The 18304-nt window shown below is 56.0% G+C and overlaps 1 protein-coding gene across 3 annotated transcripts in view; it reads right to left on the bottom strand.

The window, feature by feature from the left end:
• The window catches only part of SHANK3 (SH3 and multiple ankyrin repeat domains 3), a 49773-nt gene that overhangs the window by 16903 nt on the left and 14566 nt on the right, over positions 1-18304 (bottom strand). For all 3 annotated transcript variants that reach the window (XM_032416301.1, XM_032416303.1, XM_032416302.1), the window contains exons 11-20: positions 18016-18218; positions 16802-16915; positions 11632-11707; positions 11262-11344; positions 10514-10638; positions 10281-10413; positions 9251-9331; positions 5165-5188; positions 1237-1367; positions 544-628 (exon numbers count right to left, since the gene is read on the bottom strand). In XM_032416301.1, the coding sequence (XP_032272192.1) occupies positions 544-628; positions 1237-1367; positions 5165-5188; positions 9251-9331; positions 10281-10413; positions 10514-10638; positions 11262-11344; positions 11632-11707; positions 16802-16915; positions 18016-18218 (1055 nt within the window). The remainder of the gene's footprint in view (positions 1-543; positions 629-1236; positions 1368-5164; positions 5189-9250; positions 9332-10280; positions 10414-10513; positions 10639-11261; positions 11345-11631; positions 11708-16801; positions 16916-18015; positions 18219-18304) is intronic.

Below are 18304 nucleotides of genomic sequence, written 5' to 3'. Positions count from 1 at the left end.
GGTGCGCACACCGGACGGGGAGCATGGTGGATGGGGGTGCGCACACCAGACAGGGAGCATGGTGGATGGGGGTGCGCACACCGGACGGGGAGCGGTGGATGGGGGTGCGCACACCGGACGGGGAGCGGTGGATAGTGGTGCGCACACCTGACGGGGAGCGGTGGATGGGGGTGCGCACACCTGACGGGGAGCGTGGTGGATGGGGGTGCGCACACTGGATGGGGAGCGGTGGATGGGGGGTGCGCACACCGGACGGGGAGCGGTGGATAGGGAGTTGCACTCTGGATAGGGAGCAATGGATGGAGTAAGGAAGCCTCAAGGGTCTCTTTTAGGCACAGTGTCTCTGGACTGGGGGAAGGACCGACCCCACATATGTCCACAAACAAGGAGAATCCTGGGCTGTGACCTGGGAGAGGCAGTTCTCAGAGGGAAACTGGAAACCCCAGCTGAAGGGTTGGGAGAGACAGGGTCCTCCAGCCCCACATCCACCCCAGCCCCAGCCCCATTCCTTCCGGCCCCGTGCAGCCCCCAACCCAGCCGTACCTACAGACTTGGTCCGTGGAATCCCCTTCCGCAGGGAGCCGGGCAGCTTCTCTGGGCCTGGGAGGCCCTGGCGCTCAAACAAAGACTGTGGGAGTTGGGGGGTTATACGGAGGTTCTGGGACACTGGGGCTCCCAGTTCTCCATCCAGCCCCAGCCATCCTCCTAAGCCTGAGATCAAACACCCCATGCACTAATTCCAATGGTGCTGGCACCAATGGGGCCTGACCCAGGACTCAGACCCAGGCCCTGAGGTCTCCAGGGAGCAGGGGCACAGCCAGTGGGGGCCTGGGCATAGAGCACTGGATAGGGTTGATGTGGATGAGGCTCCGGGAGTAGCCCAGAAGATGCCAAGGGAGAGGAATGGCAGGGGAACAGAGACTAAGTTGTACCCTCCACAGGGCTGGGGTGCTCTAGGTGGTCCTGGGTGTGGCTCTGCAGGAGGTAACCCACGGCCAGAGCACTGAACACTCGGCATTATGTTCAGCTGTGGCCATTCTGGGGGCTGAGATTTCCCCACGTGTGAGAGGAGAAGCCACGGGGTCCTTCACCCCCACCCCTGGAGAGTAGGGTCCAAATGATGGACTTCCACCCCAGAAAAATGTACACACACCCAGCAGGGGACATGGAACTCCGACCCCCATGCTCCCCCTGCCTCCCCACTCCCTGTGCCCCCCAGCTGTTGGGATGACTTACACTGATCTCAGCAGGGGTGATCCTCCGACTTGTGGGCCGCTGTTTGACCGTGGCGGCTCTTGAGTCGGCGTCTGCGATGTCTGGCCTCAGTGTAGGCTCCGCGGCGGCTGCCAGGATCTCATCCAGTTTCTCTGCACAGCCAAGGGAGGCACGATCTCAGCCACCTGGACCCTAACCTGCTCCATCCCTGTGCAGCCCCACTGCTCAGACCTCCCCGCAAGGCGGGTCCACCTGGTGCTGCTAATGGAGCCAATGGACCCCGCCCACCCCATGTCCCTTCCTCCAGACCCGAGACTGGGGAGACTGGGAGCCAAGCAACATGCATCCCATCTGAGTCCTATGGCCTCTCTGTCCTCGGGGGCTGGTCCAGGTCACCCCCTGGAGCCCCACTCCAGGAAAAGCCTGACTGACCATTAGGGAGAGGACCAGGGGAGGGACGGCACTGCTTGGAGCCCGGAGTCTTCCTGACTTTGTCTCCCTCTTCTCCTCAGCACCTGGCATTTCTCGTCTGTCTGTGGCCCTGCTGTTCCTGGGGGCCACAGCCCGAGGACAAACCCTGGTGTTCAGCAGGTGCCCATGAAAGATGCAAGTAAGTCAAGAATGAGTGAGCAGGGGATCCTTCTGAAAACAGAACTCACAGTCCCAGGCTAGGGAACTAAAAAAAAAAAAAATGGCCCTAATGCAGACTAGGAGGCCAAAGAACCTTCACCCCAGAAAAGCAGCTCCACCCTGGGTGGGAGGTGCTGAGAAAAGAGGAAGATATTGGGAGGGCTGGTGCTGAAGGGGCTTCCACCAGCCCTGTAGGAAGAAGGTAAGGAAGAGGGGCTGACAGACAACAAGGCCCAAGAAGGGGGGGCCTCAGGCAGCGTTCAAATCCATCATAAAGAAAAGCTGTTTGCTTATTTTTATTAAAGCTGTTTAATGTTTTTTTTTGTTTTTTTTTTTAAGATTTTATTTATTTATTTGACAGAGAGAGGCACAGCGAGAGAGGGAACGCAAGCAGGGGGAGTAGGAGAGGGAGAAGCAGGCTTCCCGCAGAGCAGGGAGCCCGATGCGGGGCTCGATCCCAGGACCCTGGGATCATGACCTGAGCCGAAGGCAGACACTTAACGACTGAGCCACCCAGGCGCCCCAAAGCTGTTTAATGTTTTTAAAGGTGGTGTTTTTGCTTATCAACATGACTTGGAAATCTTGTTAAACACGTGTGTCTGAGAACAAGCAGCTCTGCCTGGATGCCTGGGGTGGTGCCCTCAGGCCCAGCATGTGGAGTGCAGCAGGGGTGGGGGCCAGCTCCTATACCCACAGTAGCCCCACCTCACCCCCCTCATCACCCAGGCTCTGAGTGCCCAAGCCCTTAGAAGCTCTGCCAAGCCTAGAGGACCATGCGTCTGGTCGTGCTTGGCCTCTCATAAATGGCCCCTGTCAGAGGACACGGTCAGCCCCACCACCTCCCACCAGCACCTCCTGTCTCTTCCTCCACAACCCACTCAGCAATCGCCATGGGGAAAGAAGTCAGCTCCTCCCAGCTGGCCGGCACCCAACCCAGACCAGACCTACACCGCACACCAACTCTCCTGACTTAACCTCTCTGTGCCTCAGTTTCCTTATCTGACAAAGCGAGCAGAAAAACAGCAGCTGCTTCAGTGTCTGTTGTAAGAACTGACATGGACATAAGAAGTGCTACAGTTCTGCCCTGCTCAGGGTTAGCACTGAAGACACACTGCACCTCATCTCCCCAAAGAGCCTATAGGCTCCCAGAATGTCCTGAGTGTCCAGCCTGAGCCCTGAATAATACAGTTCAACAAAGGTTACAACTCATCAGCAGAACCTGCTCCATCTACAGATTAGCTCACAGGTCCTGTGCCTGGCTCCCGGCACCACTGGGAGGGCTCGTTAGAGAGGTCGTCATCCTTGTTTTTGTAATGAAGCAAATAATTTCCCTTTGGAAGCTGAAGCCACCATCACCACCCTTTGTTCAGTCCTTGGTGACTTCCGGTTAGAAGAGCTTCCCATGACCCTTCTCTCATCCCTCAAAATCATACAAAGAAGATGCTGATACTGCCCTCATTTTACCCAAGAAGAAACTGAAGCTCTGAGATAAAGCGCTCCAGATCATAGATCCAATAAGTAAAAGATCAGACTTAACAACCATGTTATCCAGAAACCGCAGACATAAAGAGATGAGCAGAGAAGAAACATTTCCATGGGGCATGCGCCCACCTGAGCTGTGGATTTTAGAAGCTGCATCTCTAGGTCCAGAAGAACTCAATCCCAGAAACCAAAGCAGTGTGTACATGAAGTTAGCAAAGCAAATGTTGTTGGACATGGGGTGGGGGGGTTGCTGGGGCCAGGCAAGAATTATTTCCAAAAGGGAAAGAAGCAAGAATTCTGCAAACTACAAGCTGGTGAGATTGACAACAATCCCCACCATTATTAGAAAATACATTCTTAAATAAATTATTTTAGATACTTAAAAAAGAAAATGAAGCCCATTAGGAACCAGGTCTGGGGCACTGGGAACTACACACTCCCCTCAGCCTCACATACACCAGCTCTCAAGACTCCATATGCGGTGGGGACACAGCTCGGGGTGCAGCTGCTTAAACAACCAGAACCCAAGCAGGAATGAGGGGCCACAGGGGTGATGAACTGTCCGTCACTTCCCCTACAACTGGAAGAAGTGCGCAGGTCACTACATAGCACCCTGGGAGCCCTGCTAATGAGCTAAGTGACAGAACCAAAATATTCCAGAAATAGCTTGTGTGTCTGCCTCATAGGGTGAAGAAAAGTGTCCCTAGAGGACACCTAGTTTTAATCCCTGAAAAGACACTGGGGAAAGCACCTCACCTGGGACTGGGGCAAGGAGCAATGGGAAAACTCTGAGGGTAAGACTGCAGGCCAGCTGGAGAGCCTAGGCCCAGACAGATGGGGCCAGCATGTCCCCGGCATAGGGAAGGCCCTGTGGATCCCACAGTGAGGGATGGGTGGGCCCCAGGCACACAGACAAAAGAGTGAACACACCCGCCTGGGGCCACAAAGCCACCTCAGGCTTCCATCTGGCTCTGACTCCTATTTAGCCAAAAAAGAGTCCCCTGTCCACTCAGAGATGGAGGAAGCTGGCGGAGGCCAGGCCCTGAGATCTCACCAGATGCTGGACCTCAGACTCTGTCCCCACATGGAGGCTGCATTGCTTACAGCAAGGCTGGACACACAGAACACACAGGAAGGAGCCTCACAGGATACAGAGGAGGACTGAAGAAAGGAGCAGGGGGTGGTGAAGTCAACAGCCTGGGCTATGTTGGGCAGAGGAGCTCCAAGCTCCCTCCCCAGTGCTGTGGGGCCCAGACCCCTGCTCCAAAGGGATGGTCATCAGCACTGGGCTTGACCCTACAACAGGTCAGCACAGAAATGGGACCCACACACCGGGCACAAGGAGCCCCCAGAAAACAGGCAGAAAGGAGCACCATGGGCTGGAGCTGAGAAACCAGTGCTCCTGCGCCCACTGGCCCAGTCACCATGCTCCCTGAGGAGACCCACAGCTGAACCCTCTGAACCCTTCCCCTACCTAGCTCCAGGACATGGTACATGCTATGGCCTCCACTGGGAGGCCCTCCCAGCTCTGCCTCATCATGCTGCCTCAGTGGCCCTCACACCCCACCCCACCCCTACTCACCTGAGTCCCCAAAGCCCATGGCTGTGCCTCACTATCACACCCCCACATAGCCACACCCCTGGGAACTCCCCATCCGTCCTTCCCCAGCTCCCTCTACCATGCCCACACCAGATTCCCAGGGAGAAGGCCAACAGGAAGGTACAGCCCAGGCTTCTAGACCACCCTGACTGAAAATGGAACCTCCTCACACATCAGCATTTCCCTAGTCAGGGATCAGATAAAGCTGGGGGCCTGGGGACCCAGCAGATGACTCACCCCCTTTCCTTCTCCGAATGGAGGCTTGCAATCAAGAAACAGAGCAAAGGGGGTAAGAGGCAGGCTTCATCCCTCGGCATCTGGGCCCGCTTCCCACTCCCGTTTCCCCATCTTTCCCACTTCCCACCCCTCCCAACAATCAGGACCTCCCAGATCCCCTACAACCCCTGGCCTACACCTCCCTATCAGACCCTGAGTGGCAAATGTGCCCAAATGCCAAGTTGGTACATGGCTTGAAACTCAAGGTGGAAACAACCACAAGCAGACACAAGTGTTCATGTGCATGCATATCCAAGCACGTGCACACACACACACACACACAAACATACACACGTGCATAAATGTGCTCATGCACACAGACATGCACACACATCTGGAGATGTCCACACACAACTAAATCATACTTGGTTCAATCAACTCTTTGTTCAAAAAAAAGACAACCCCCCCCCCAAAAAAAACAAGTTCAGAGGCTACTAATAACTTCAGTGGTCACCCTTGAGTATTCTGTGCACTGTGTTTCCAACAAAGGGCAGGTCAGTGTGTTTGCCAGACCATGGCCAATCAGGGACCACACACTGGCATGGCACCTGCCCCGACATTCTCATCACAAAAGAAAAGGGACCCAAAAGTTCCAGACTTTTCATGGGAAAACAGATGAACAGGAGGGGCTCAGACCCACCAAGGCCCCTCCCTGGCCTGAGTCTCCACTGATCTCTGAAGCCCCAGCACATTATTGGTTCAAGCAGATGAACACATGGTGACCACAAAGAGCCCCCCATGCTGAAGGGCACTGGGAGTGTCCCACCCTTCCTCCTCCTCCCGCCACCTGACTCAGGACAAGGGCTCCTATCCCAACCTGTTCCTCTCAATCCCATTTCTGTCAGCCACCTCAGGCCTTCATTTTCTGGGCATCACCTCTGTTCACACCATCCCCCACCAGGACACTCTTTACCTCGTCTCTCTCCTGCAGGACCTGGCTTCTCCCTGAGTAGCAAGCAACCATCTGGGCATGAGCCCCAACCCTTGCCACCTGCTTTTTCTGTGGTCTCACACTTGCCTTTCTTGCCATATGTTCAGATCATCTTCTCAATAGACTACAGCATCCTAACAGGCTCTAGCCCTTCTCAACAATGTGACAGAGAACTGGCATGTTCTGCTGTCAATAAACCCACAGGTCTAATTTCTGTCTTATAAAAGCACAAATACTGGATCGTGGGATGATCCCTTAGGTACCTGGGGAAACCCTGATGCTGGCCCGGCTCCCTCAACCCTAGAGAAAGTCAGCCAGTGGTCTGGCTTCCCAGGACAGCAATCCTCTGGAGGCGGCAGTGGCTTCTCCCGGTCTGAATGGAGCTACATAAAGAGTCTAGGTCCAGCTTCAACAAAAGCTATGACCCCTCCTCACTCAGCAGTATGGATGGAGGCTCTGTGCTAAGCTGTCCCTCTGTCCTCCCCCAGCCTCTGTTCAGGTAAAAACTGGTGGAAACAATGCTGACCTGAGGCAGCAAGAAGACAAGGGTGTGCAGAACAACCCGGTCACACAGCAGCAGGAGCACCCCAGACCAGTACAGCGAGGAAGGAGGCTCTTCTACTCACTGGTTTCTTCAGATAGAAGCATCCCAGGAAGCAGAAGGCAATTCTGTTTCCACAGGTCTCTGTCCCCTGGTCCCTGGATGCCCACGCACCTCTTTGCGCAGAACTAGGAGGGTCCCTTCTGAACATGTAGCTGAACATGGCTATGTGACAGCCTCTGGAAGGAACTCCTGGGACCCACCCACCAGAGCCTTGGTCTGGTGTCTAGCCAGACCCAGCTGCCTACTGGTACTGGTTTATTGACCAGTCTGGATCCTCAGTCAGTATGGCGGATCAGCTGCCCATGGTTAGTCTTGGACCCTTGTGACCCTGGGGCCAGAAGTCTGCTGATTTCTCTGCCTCACTCTTCAATGAGCAGAGTTAGCCAGGTATAGAATTCTAGGTAGAAAAGCATTTTGATTCGAGACTTTTAAGTTATGTTTCCATTGTCTTCTAGCATCTACTACTGCTGATGAGAAGTCTGCTGTCCATTGTTCCTTTCTAAATCATCCAGCTTCTTTGGTAGTTAAGATTTTTCTTTTGTCTATGGTGTCATGAAGTTTTAGTATGACAGGTCTAGATGTAGATTTGTTTTTATTTCCTTGCTTGGAACTCATACTTCTTCAAAATGGAATTTCATGTCCTTGTTCAATTTCAGAAAATTTTTAGCCATTTACTCTTCATATATTGCCTCTTCCCCAATCAGTTCATTCTTTCCCTCTGGAACTCTCATTAGACTGGGATTTTCTCACTTGTCCTTCATCATCTCTTATCTGCTCTTTGACAGTTTGTGTCTCCCTATCTTTCTGTGCTACATTTTGGGTAATTTCCTCAGAATTATCTTCTAATTCACTATTTCTTTCTTCAACTGAGTCTAGTGTACTGTTTATCTCAATCATGGATTTTTTAATCTCAGTGACTATACTTTTTGTTTCAGTAACAGTTCTTTAGGAATCCTTTTAAAATCTCCTTATTCTTTATTTTGGGGGGGGGGGGTACCGTCCTTTATCGGCTGTCATAAAGGGCTGTCCTTTATGAGTTCTGTTACTTCCTTAAACGTTGTATTTAAACATCTCATTTTGTGCCTTTCTTATTCTTCTATGATTTCCAGGGGGTTTTTTGATGCTAATGCCAGTCCTTGGGCTTGGTTCTAGTTTTCCCACTTCTCATGGGTCCACAGCCACAACTCTTGGCTTTGTGGAAGCATCAGAGCCCCAAACCCTGCCCTTAGGGTCTATATACTGTCCCAAGCCCCCTTGGACTATGGAAGCATCATCAGCTTCCTCTCACTTTCTTAACTGATTCCTCTCTTTATTCTTGAGACCTGGGAAATTCCTCTTCCTTTGTTTTGAGTTGGCTATCTATTTTTGACTTTTACTTTATTCAGAATATTTATGGACAAGAGAAGTATGACTATGTCAATCTGGTCTATCTTAGTGGCTGTCCTCCTCCTCCTACACTGCAGTCAAGAGTACCTGCTTGGAAGGGGGGTGGCTCAACCTGTGGCCAGGACGAGGTCAAGGATCACTCTATTAGTAAGGTCAGCAATAATTTTGGGGGACAGCTAAGTGTTCTTTCTATGGCTGGGGAAGAACAAAGCCTGAAGCCAGGGCTGAGGCTCAGTCTAGAACCAGGACCAGGGCCTCTCCTGTGGCCAGGACTAGGTCAGAACTCAGCCTAGGACCAGAGTCAGCATTCCTTCCATGGCTAGAGCCATTGTAAAGTCTGGGACTAGAACTGGGTTTGAATTACAGGAAGATAGAGCATGTTAGCAGGCATGTCTATCGGGACATGCCCAATGTCAACTGCCACATATGTCAGGACACGGTCATGTATATCTGGACATGCCTATGATGAGGCTACTAATGGTCACATATATCAAGACATGCCCACAATGAGGCTATTGGGGGTCACCCTGGGATCATGCCCACATCATGCCCCATCAAAGCCCTGACACACTCTTATTTGCCTCTTGTAGCTCACGAGGGCCTATCCCATCATCATGCTAGCGATGTTCACACAGCCCTGTCAGGTCAGCAGCTCACTGTAACCCCTGCTTAACTGATGAGTGAACAGGTGCTAAGGAGGCAAAAACAAGCATAAAGATCACACAGCTAGCGCCAGCAAAGCCAGGGCAGAGCCCAGGTCCCCCGACTCCTGCTCTGTCCTCACTTGGATGAAATGAAGGAGTAAAGTCCAACTGAGGTGTGCAGAGCCAGAGTAGCAGGTGCACGTGCACGCAAACACACTGGACGGCCAGGTCCTGCTCCCTGACCATCAGTCCTGGTGGGCTCACTGTCCATCTCTAGCCCTCAAGCCATCCATGTGTCATCCCCCTCCACACCAGTTCAGCACCCACCCATTTACCTTTGACCTTCCTACCACACCTTCATATGTTTGTCTGTCTGTCCTTCTCCCCCGCCCCCCCAACGTCTCTGCCTGGCTTTGGCCCCAGCTCACACCACCTGGCTTCCCACCTGGGCTGTCTGCCCACTGTCCACCCCTGCTGCTCACCAAGTTCCTCAAGTTCGGCCGTCATGGACTTGGAGCGCAGGGTCAGCGTGGTGCTGGGGGCCCTCTTGGGGGGCGGCGGGGCTGCAAAGAAGAGGGAGGCCTTGGACCTCCTGTCCAGCAGCAGGCAGCGCGGCGTGGCCAGGTGCAGGTGCCACTTGCGCTCTACCGCCTGGATCTCCTCGTACTCCCGGGAGGATGCGTCGCACTGCGCCAGGATCTTGTTCAGGCTGCGGCTGGATGCAAACTTCTTCATGGCGCTGGGAGCGCAGGGGGGTGCTGAGGGCCCCGCGGGGCCAGGGTAGTTGGGGCCTCAGGAGGGAGGTGGTCAAGGGCCCCAGTGGGGGTCACGGTGCTGGCCAGCTCCTGCCTGAGTGCCCACCCTGTCGTCCGAGGGCTGAGCAGGGGGGCCCCAGAGCCATGAGGTGGGGGCTGGGAGGGGTCTCCCGGCAGGCTGGGCTCCTGCTCCTCCAGGGCTCCCCCCAGGCCCTGGGAGCCACTGCCCCTCGGGGGACCGGGGTGTGGTCAGCAGAGCCAGGACCTGGGCTGGGCTGGCCCAAGCTGGCAGAGCCTCCCGGGCCCGGGCTGTGCGGCGACGTCGCGGGGAGAAGACGCTTTTCCTCTTCCCTCAGGTGCCGCCTCCCCCTTCCCTCCGACAATAAGCCGCGGCAGCGTCAACCTCACAGTTGCTATGGCAACCCCGGCCTCCAGGCAGCTGCCGGCAGTGTCGGGAAGGAGGGCTCTTCCACGCCAGGGGCTGGGAGGGACGCCGGGAAGGAGGGGGTGGGGATCTGAGGAGGGGCAACCTGGGGTCAGGGGTCAGAGGCTGGGGGCCAGGGTGGGCAGCCTAGCATCAGGGACTGGGAAGGCACCCAGGCCATGAATGTGGACACTTCACCTACGGTTAGGCATCTGACGTCAACAGTCTGGGGTCAGGGGGCGGGGAGAGGAACGGGGGCCTGGGGTCAAAGGTCTAAGGTCAGGAGTCAGAGGGGAATGTCTGAGCACAGAGGTCTGAAGCCTGGCCCCTCACCTCTGCGCCGAGCCCCATCTTCTTCCGGCTTCCTTGTCACAGACACAACCTTCATGACGAGGCGGTTCCCGCCCTGGCGGATCAGAGCCACCACCTGCTTGTGCCCGACCTTCACCACGTTCACCCCGTTCACCTGGGACAGACAGGTGGGTGGTGGGGACGTTCCAAGGGTGTCCTCCTTCGGACTTAGAGGCCAGCACCCCACCTGCTGCACAGGTAAGGACGCGCCTCACCTCGATGAGGAAGTCTCCTGTGCGCAGCCCGGCCCTCCAGGCCACGCCCTCCACATCCACCGACTCAAGATACTGGAGCGCAGGGAAGGCTGGTGTGGGTGTAAACTCCTCGATGGGGGTCTCTGCTGCGGGGGGGGGGGGGGGCAGTTAGGAAGGTGCGTCACCAGCACGGTCCAGGTGGAAGAAGCTGCCACACAGCAACCTCCCACAAGTGGTTCAACACGCTGAACCAAGGACCATTGAGGCCGGAGGTCCTGGGGCTGCCCAGGGTAGAAATCCTCCCTCAGCCCCACCAGAGGGAACTCCCATTCCATCAGACACACTCCAGCAGAGATCTTGGAAATCATCAGGGCGAAGAGACTACTGCCTTGTACTGAGACATTCCAAGCCAAGAATACAGTCAGAGCAGAGGGGCAAGGCAGGGTGGGGCCAGAAAAAGAGAGTGTCAGGGGCAAGGCAGGGGAAGAGGGGCCAAACTAGCAGGGAGAGAGGGAGTGGGGGAGGAAGGGGCAAAGGACGGGGCAGGGGCAAGGCAGGATAAAAGGGTGAAGCTGGAGGGCAAGGGGGAGGCAGGGGCAAAGGACGGGGCAGGGGTGAGGGATAGCGGCAAAGCTGCAGGGCAGGGGTGAGGCAGGAAGGAGAGCAGCGAGGAGGAGCAGAGACAAGAAACACCTGAGCAGGGTGCAGCCCCTGCCAGCCTGACACCCCAGCCCCACACACACTCATGGTGCCGCCTACCCTTCATTACCTTTGGCTCCCCGGAGCACAAAACCAAAGCCCTCATGGTCCCGTTTCTGCAGGACAGCCACCTTGTCGTCAATGACATAATCACTGGTGGAGGAAAGCAGGGAGGGGTGAGGAGAGCCCCGCCAGAGAGCACAGCTGGCCAGGCTGACCCTATGTGTGCCCCAAACAGGACCCCACAGGCACAGCCCACCCCGGGAAGTTGCCCTTGGACTGACGCAGGAAGGCAGAAGACAGAGGTGGGCTGGGTATCACCTCCCCTCCTCTGCCCTCTTCATCCCCAGGCCTCCTCGACCAGCTTTTGTCCTCCCTCCATACCTGATGTCCCATCCGCATGCACGCCTACCCTTGCCCACCTGCCCCCCCACCTGTACCTGTGTGAAGTGAGACTGTCATAGGAGCCCACTGTGTAGTGGCGGAAAAGGCGCTTCGTCCGGTCCTCCCGGGTTTCTGAGGGGAGTTTCAGGAGCTGATGGAGGGCCACATCCTCCAACTGACCTGAACTGCCCCTCAACCATGCTGGGCACCAGCCTCTGCCCACACACACACACACACACGGAAGTGGGGGGCCCAAAGATTCTAAAGTAAGAAGGCTGAGGGGACCATGTTGGAAATCCTGGCCTCTGGGGGTCAGGGCCCATAATGGGGAGGAGCTTCAGCTCATCTCTCTCCTGAGTGGCTGCACACAGCAGACGGGGCAAGTCCAGGGCCGTCTTCAGAAGGGGTCAGCAAGCCCCAGAGCTAAGAGCAAAGAAGGTGTGTACATGTGCAAGCACACGTGTGTGACTTGGTGTCATGTGTGAGTGCTGATTCATACGGGTGTGTCGTGCCGTGGGCTATACGCACGGTCATGAAGTGTCACCGGGTCCTCACTGAAACTCTCACAAGAGCCCACGGACACTCAACTTCCCAGGTTCCCTTCCTCCAGAGCCTGCCTCTGAGTGGGCAGGAGGTCCAGGTGTGGGGCTGGGTCCCCTTCCCTGATGTCACGGCATCCCACAGAGCCTTGTCCCCATTTGTAATCTTGATCCCAAAGTCTCTCACGGCTGTTGCAGGGCTGGCCAGCTGTCCACCTGATGCCCCACCCATGGCCTTGCTGATTCCCTGCAAGCCTGCAGCTTCCAGTCCGCACCCACAGCCACAAACCCCACCCCACGCTCCAGGCTTTCTTCTCCAGTTACCTGTAAGACTCTCCCGCACCTCAACCCCCACTCCTGCCCCTCCTGGCTTCCATCTCTCCAGGACCCTGGAAGGACCCCAAGACAGCTCTACCACACTTCACACTTCATCCACAGCTCCGCTCTCATTCCCTATCATTCTAGCATTTCTCAAGATTAATTCATTCATTCAGCAAGTATTTAGAGAGTGCCTACTATGTACCAAGCACTGTTGTCTTAGGCTCTGAGAATACAGCAAAGAACAGAACAAAACCTCTACCCTGTGGAGTTTACCATCTAGTTGAAGAGAGAGAGAACAGAAAGACAGGAAACAGGTATATGCATAACATGTCAAATGCTGGCAAACGTTAGGAGAGAAGTAAGCAGGATAGGGGTACAGAAAAAGTTTGCAGTCTTAGGGTGGTCACGTGAAGGCTCATCAGGAAGGGACAGTTAGGGAGAGGCACAGAGCATTAGGGAGCAGTCTGAGGACTCTGTGGGTGAAGGGCTTCCTGGCAGCAGGGGTACACAGGGCAAAGCCCACATAGCAGGATTGGCTTGGGATGTTCAAGGGACAGCAAGCAGCCCATGCAGCTGGAGCAGAGGGAGTGAGAGAGACGAATGAGATCAGAGAGGGAACCTGTGATTGACTGTGAGCTCCTCCCAGGTAAGGATCACATCTCATGTATTTCTGTGATCCCAGCACATACTACAGTGCCTGGCACATAACAGACCCTCTAAATGCTAACTGGAAGGACAGACGGGTGGACAACTGGCTGAGTAGATGGGTGCACGGATGGACAGACAGAACAAGATATAGGTAGAAAAATAGATCAGATCAAAGGTAAATAGATACAGAAGTGGACGGAGGAAAAGAGAACAGGCTGGGAGGGTATGGATGGATCAAAGGGTGGTAGATGGATAAAGGAATGGATAGGTGGCCTGGGTGGGTTGACAGAGAGGGGATAGCTGGACTGGTAGATTGATGAATGTATTGATCAATAGATGGACAGATGGCTGGGTGGGTGGATAGATGGAAAGAGGGGTTGGCTGGGTGGGTTGATAGAAGAGTAGATGAACAGCAGGAAAGGTGAGTAAGTCAAGGGATAGATGGATACAAGACTAGATAGAGCAGTGGCTGAATGGAAAAAGGAAAGAATCCCTATTAATATCAGAAGACACAGGCATCAGGAAAAGTATTGGTCCTGCTTTTAGGATCCTGCCACTAATACGATTCTCACTAAGTCAACAGACCCCTTTGAGCCTCTCCTTGTAGAACAGGGAAATTCTCCTTGGAGGGTCCTCTAGGTTCCGATACCTGTAATTTATCACCCTAACCCTCCCAGTAGCTCATCTGCTCCCTTCTCTTCTCTTCCAAAACATGGCCTGTCGTGCACCTGCACCCACCATCCTGCCATTCCCAAGACCAGAGCAGGCCAGGGCTCATCATTGCGTGGGGGGGGGGGGGCGGGGAGGGCATCAGACCCCTTCTTGCCTGTCACACCCTTCTCCATGCTGACCCAACTTCTAAATATTCATAGCGCCTGCCTGCAGAAGGACCCCCTCAAACTCCACAGTTCATTAGCCTCCAGTTTTTAGATTTTGTCAAATTATATTACATAACACAAATTCATTTTCCAGTTTTATTAATCAGACACATAGAATCCAGCTGAAGTGAAAACACACAGCATGACCCTCCAAGTACTGGAAAGACAGGGAAAGAGGGAAGGAGGAAGAGGAAGGGGGAAGGGGAGGAGTTTCCAGGTGTCCCACAGACCCCTCTGTCCGCACAGGACTTCCCCTCACTTCTCAGCGCTCTGCCCGCAACTGCCCCTTTTACCCCTTCTGCCCCAGACAGGTGCCTGAGGGGTACGCTCTCTGACGACCCTGGGCATCAGCCTGGCCCATACGTGCTGGCACAGTGTCCCCTTTTCGGCCTCTAGTCCCTCTCTGCCCTACTCCAGTCCCAGAAGCAGATCTTTCTTTGGATCTGGGCCTGCTGGAAGCGGGTTCCCACTCCTGGGCTGCCCTCTGGCCTCTGGCAGAACTCAGCCCCTGGGTCCCAGATCAGAGACTATACACCCAGGGCGGCTGGTGGCTGGGTCTTCAGCTGAGGACAGAGATTACTCCTACCCCTTGCCAGCAGGCACACGCACAGGCCTCTCTCCATCTGCCCACCCATGGAAGGGTTCCATCTACACAGGTACCTTCTGAGACTCTTTCAGGTGACAAACCCCAGAGCCACCCTGGTCTAGCAGCCCTGCAATTGCCCTGAGGCCTATAGCTCCTTCTCCAAGCTACTCCTTGCACTCTCCCATCTCCAGAGCTTCAGCCTACCCCAGCCCTCTCCACCTCCTCACTCTGTCCTGCCTGGGCCTTTGCCCCAACCCTAAATGACCTGCACCATCAAGACAGCACACCCCAGTCTCCTGCAGCACTGCCACAAGCCACGAAGCTCCTCCCCCGGTCCCACGGCCACCTGACCGGCCTCATGCTCCCCACCCCAGTCCTGCCGCTCCTCAGTGCACACACGAGCTTCACGCACCCAGAGCCCCTGCAGAGTGGTGGCTACAGCACAGACCCTGCAGCTCACGGCCCACACCACACACAGGGCTCTGCCTTCCTAGAGATGAGCTAGCAACTGCCCGCACCTCCCAGACCTGCTGGGACGAGTCAGAGAAGTCTCCTCCGTGAAAGTGCTGAGAACTGTGCCAGACATCCTGACGCAGCTCGGAGCACGCTAGATGCCAGCACGTGTAATCTAGAACAGCAGGCCATGTTCCAGCACACAGGCTCTGCCCCTATCCCCACCAGCTGACCACCTAGCGGACTCCCCGCTGTCCTACGAGGCTGCTCTCCGACTCCTCCAGGCCAGCTCCGGGGGGCTCCCCTGTGCCCCCGCCCGTTACAGGACCCCACTGACATATGTGCTCTCGCTGCTGGGCACACCCACTCCTTTCTAGGCAGAGAACCAGCCTCTGTGACCCCGCTCCTAACACAGGGCCCAACGCACATCAAGATTTGCTGTTCTCAAATCCCAGCTTCCAACTCAGCTTCTGGATCCACACAGTGCTCAAACCAGAGACTTCATTGCCCCCCCAAGGGGGAGCATAGGATCCAGTCCCTACTCAACAAGTCCAGAGGCCCCTTCTTCACCACCCTCCTCCATGAAGTTGGTACCAGGACCCAAACCTCTAAAATCATTCCCCACCTAGACACACTGCCCCACCTACCCTCCAGAGGCAGAAAACAGGGGTCAGTGTCCCTTCCCTGCTCCCAGCCACCAGGAGAGCCATCAGGGCAAGACAAGGAATGGTTGAATAAAGGAGGAAAGGCACCTGCTCAGGAGCAGGTCAGCAGCCGCACTCCTGCTTGCCTGGGCCTCGGCCATGCTCCACATAGGGCAGAGGTCCAGGCCACATAGAGGTTGGCTCCCCTTGGGAAACCCTCAACCCAGGGTAATGGAGCACAGCAACCCTGGGCCCAAGCCCTCCATGTGCACTCTCAGTCTAGACACACCGCTGGTAACTACCACTGGTCACCACTCAGGAGGGGGCTCCCTTGTGACACCTGTTCTCCAAGGCAGAAATAACACTCATGGGTCTGGGGGCTCCTAGGACCCCCGAGTACTCATGGCAAGGTTATACCCCAGACACACAGCCAGCCCTGGCCTGCGAGCCACAAAAGGGTCAGCCCCTGCTTACTCCTGGCAGGACCGCCTCAGATCCCCCCCAGAGGGGTCCTTTCTGGAGGCCCAGCCAGTCAGCAAGGTCTGACTAAAGCTGCTCCCCAGCCTTAGAAACTGAAGCCTTTGCCCTCATATCCTCCCTCCAGGCTAAGGATGCAGCCATACCCACCCGCTGCCCTCAGACCATCCTGGCCCCAAGGCACCCCACGACAGCCCCTCTGGGCCCAACTGGCCTCATTTCCTCTTGGCTGGTCCAGGCCTCCCTGCACTGCCCACTTGGACAATCTGTCCACTTTGGAAAGACGCCTCTTTTCTCATACTGACCTCTTTACTTGTCTGCCAGCCACACAGGAATCTCACACTCCAAACACCCAGGATTACTGTGAGGACTACGTGTGGGGGGGGGGGGGGGTGTGGATTATGGTCACTGGGAGTCACGTGTGGGATCACAGAGAGATACACAATCATACTGTGTGTCCTATGAGCAGGCTGCAAACACCCACATGTGCTCACAAGTACGTACAGGGTGCGTGCACACTGTGTCTGTCATGTACACAAGTTTGTGTCCACTTTGAACGTGTGTTTGAGTTTAGTCTTTTCTCTGTGAACATCCATGGATTTAGCTCCAAGCAAGACCAAAGGGGAGCAAGAAGGGGCAGTGCCCCTCGGGAGCTGCTCAGGGGCTGTGGGGTCACTCACCATGCCGTGTGTCATACTGTCTCATCTGCACCTCCTCCACGCAGTCGGCCGGGAACCAGCCCGTGCGGCCTTTCACGGTCCCCTCCCAGAAACCGCCCTCCCCAATGCTGAGCACTGGAGGGACAGAAGCCAGACAGCTGTCAGGGTGCAGCAGGACACCCAGGGGCCCACCCCACCCACCACCTCAGGCTCAGGTTCTGCCCACCACCCGCCTCCTTCACCCTTTCTCTCCTTCTCTCCCCTTCCCTTCCTTCATCCTCCTGGCTTTTTCCCTGGGAAGATTTTGGGATCCACACAGCAGACAGAAATGAACAGATGGACACAGCACAGGATAGGCATGTGGAGGACAGAAAGACACACAGATGGACACACTCGAGGGGGGACAACAGGCAGAGGCAGGGGCCACAAGCCTGTTCCTGCCCTCCCAGTTGACCCCTCTTCTCCCACCTCTTGTTGCCCACCCCAGGGGTCACTGCCAAAAGCTCAGGGTCATTGTGCTGTGGCCAAGAGGTTAGGCCACATGATGGACCAAAGGAAGGCCGACCTCACAGCTGTCTCCTTCTCAGGCTCCCATGGACGTAGGGCACCCATGAGGATAGGACCCCAAAGACGACAGAGGCCCCCATAATGAGAGGAGCTTGTCATGGCACAGGATACCCCCAGAACACAGAAAGCGTCAGTGATAAAAACCTTCATAAAACACAGACACCCACATAATTGTCACAGATATCCCCCACAATGGGACAGGGTCCCCACATATCACAAGGATTTCCAATGAATAAGTCCCAGAAGTGACACAGGAATCCCATAATTGGAGGAAGGTCCCTGATGGGATAGGGTCCTTCAAATATACAGAACCCCAATGACACCAACCTCCATCATGACACAAAAACAGCCCCATGACGAGAGGCACCTCTACGGTGACAACAGGGAACCCACAGTAGCAGAGGATTGAGAGGGACCCACATGACAGGACCCCCGTAAAGACAGACACCCCTCCCTGACACAGAGCCCTTCACGGTGACACAAGGAATCCCCAGTGGCAGATGCATCCCATAATGACCACAGCGGCTCAGAGTTCCAGAGATACCCCCAATGACAGAGACCCCAAAAACGGCATCAGCCCTTCCACGATCGCGGAGGACCCCAATCGTGCACCCGGGAGTGGTGCCCCCCCGCGCGCCCCACGACCCCGCCCCCCGCGCCCCCCTCACCCTTCACGGCCTCGCCGCGGTGCAGCGGGATCTCGCCCTCGCCCTGCGGGCTGTGCGCCTTCACGGCGATGAACTTGCGGCCGGGGACGGCGCTGTAAAGTTTCCGCTTCGGGCCCCGGGGCGGCGGCGCGGGGGGCGCAGGGGGCGCCGGACCGGGGCCGGGCGCGGGGCCCGGGCCGCCGGGGCCGCCGGGCCCGCTCGGGCTGTAGACGAACACGTAGGTGACGGACGCGATGCCGGGGGGCAGCGGGCACGCGAAGCCGGCGCCCGGGGCCTCCATGGCGCGCGG

Source organism: Phoca vitulina, unplaced genomic scaffold (genome assembly GCF_004348235.1).
Source record: "Phoca vitulina isolate PV1807 unplaced genomic scaffold, GSC_HSeal_1.0 scaffold19, whole genome shotgun sequence".
NCBI lineage: Eukaryota > Metazoa > Chordata > Mammalia > Carnivora > Phocidae > Phoca > Phoca vitulina.
This window is presented reverse-complemented; position numbering and strand designations above follow the sequence as displayed.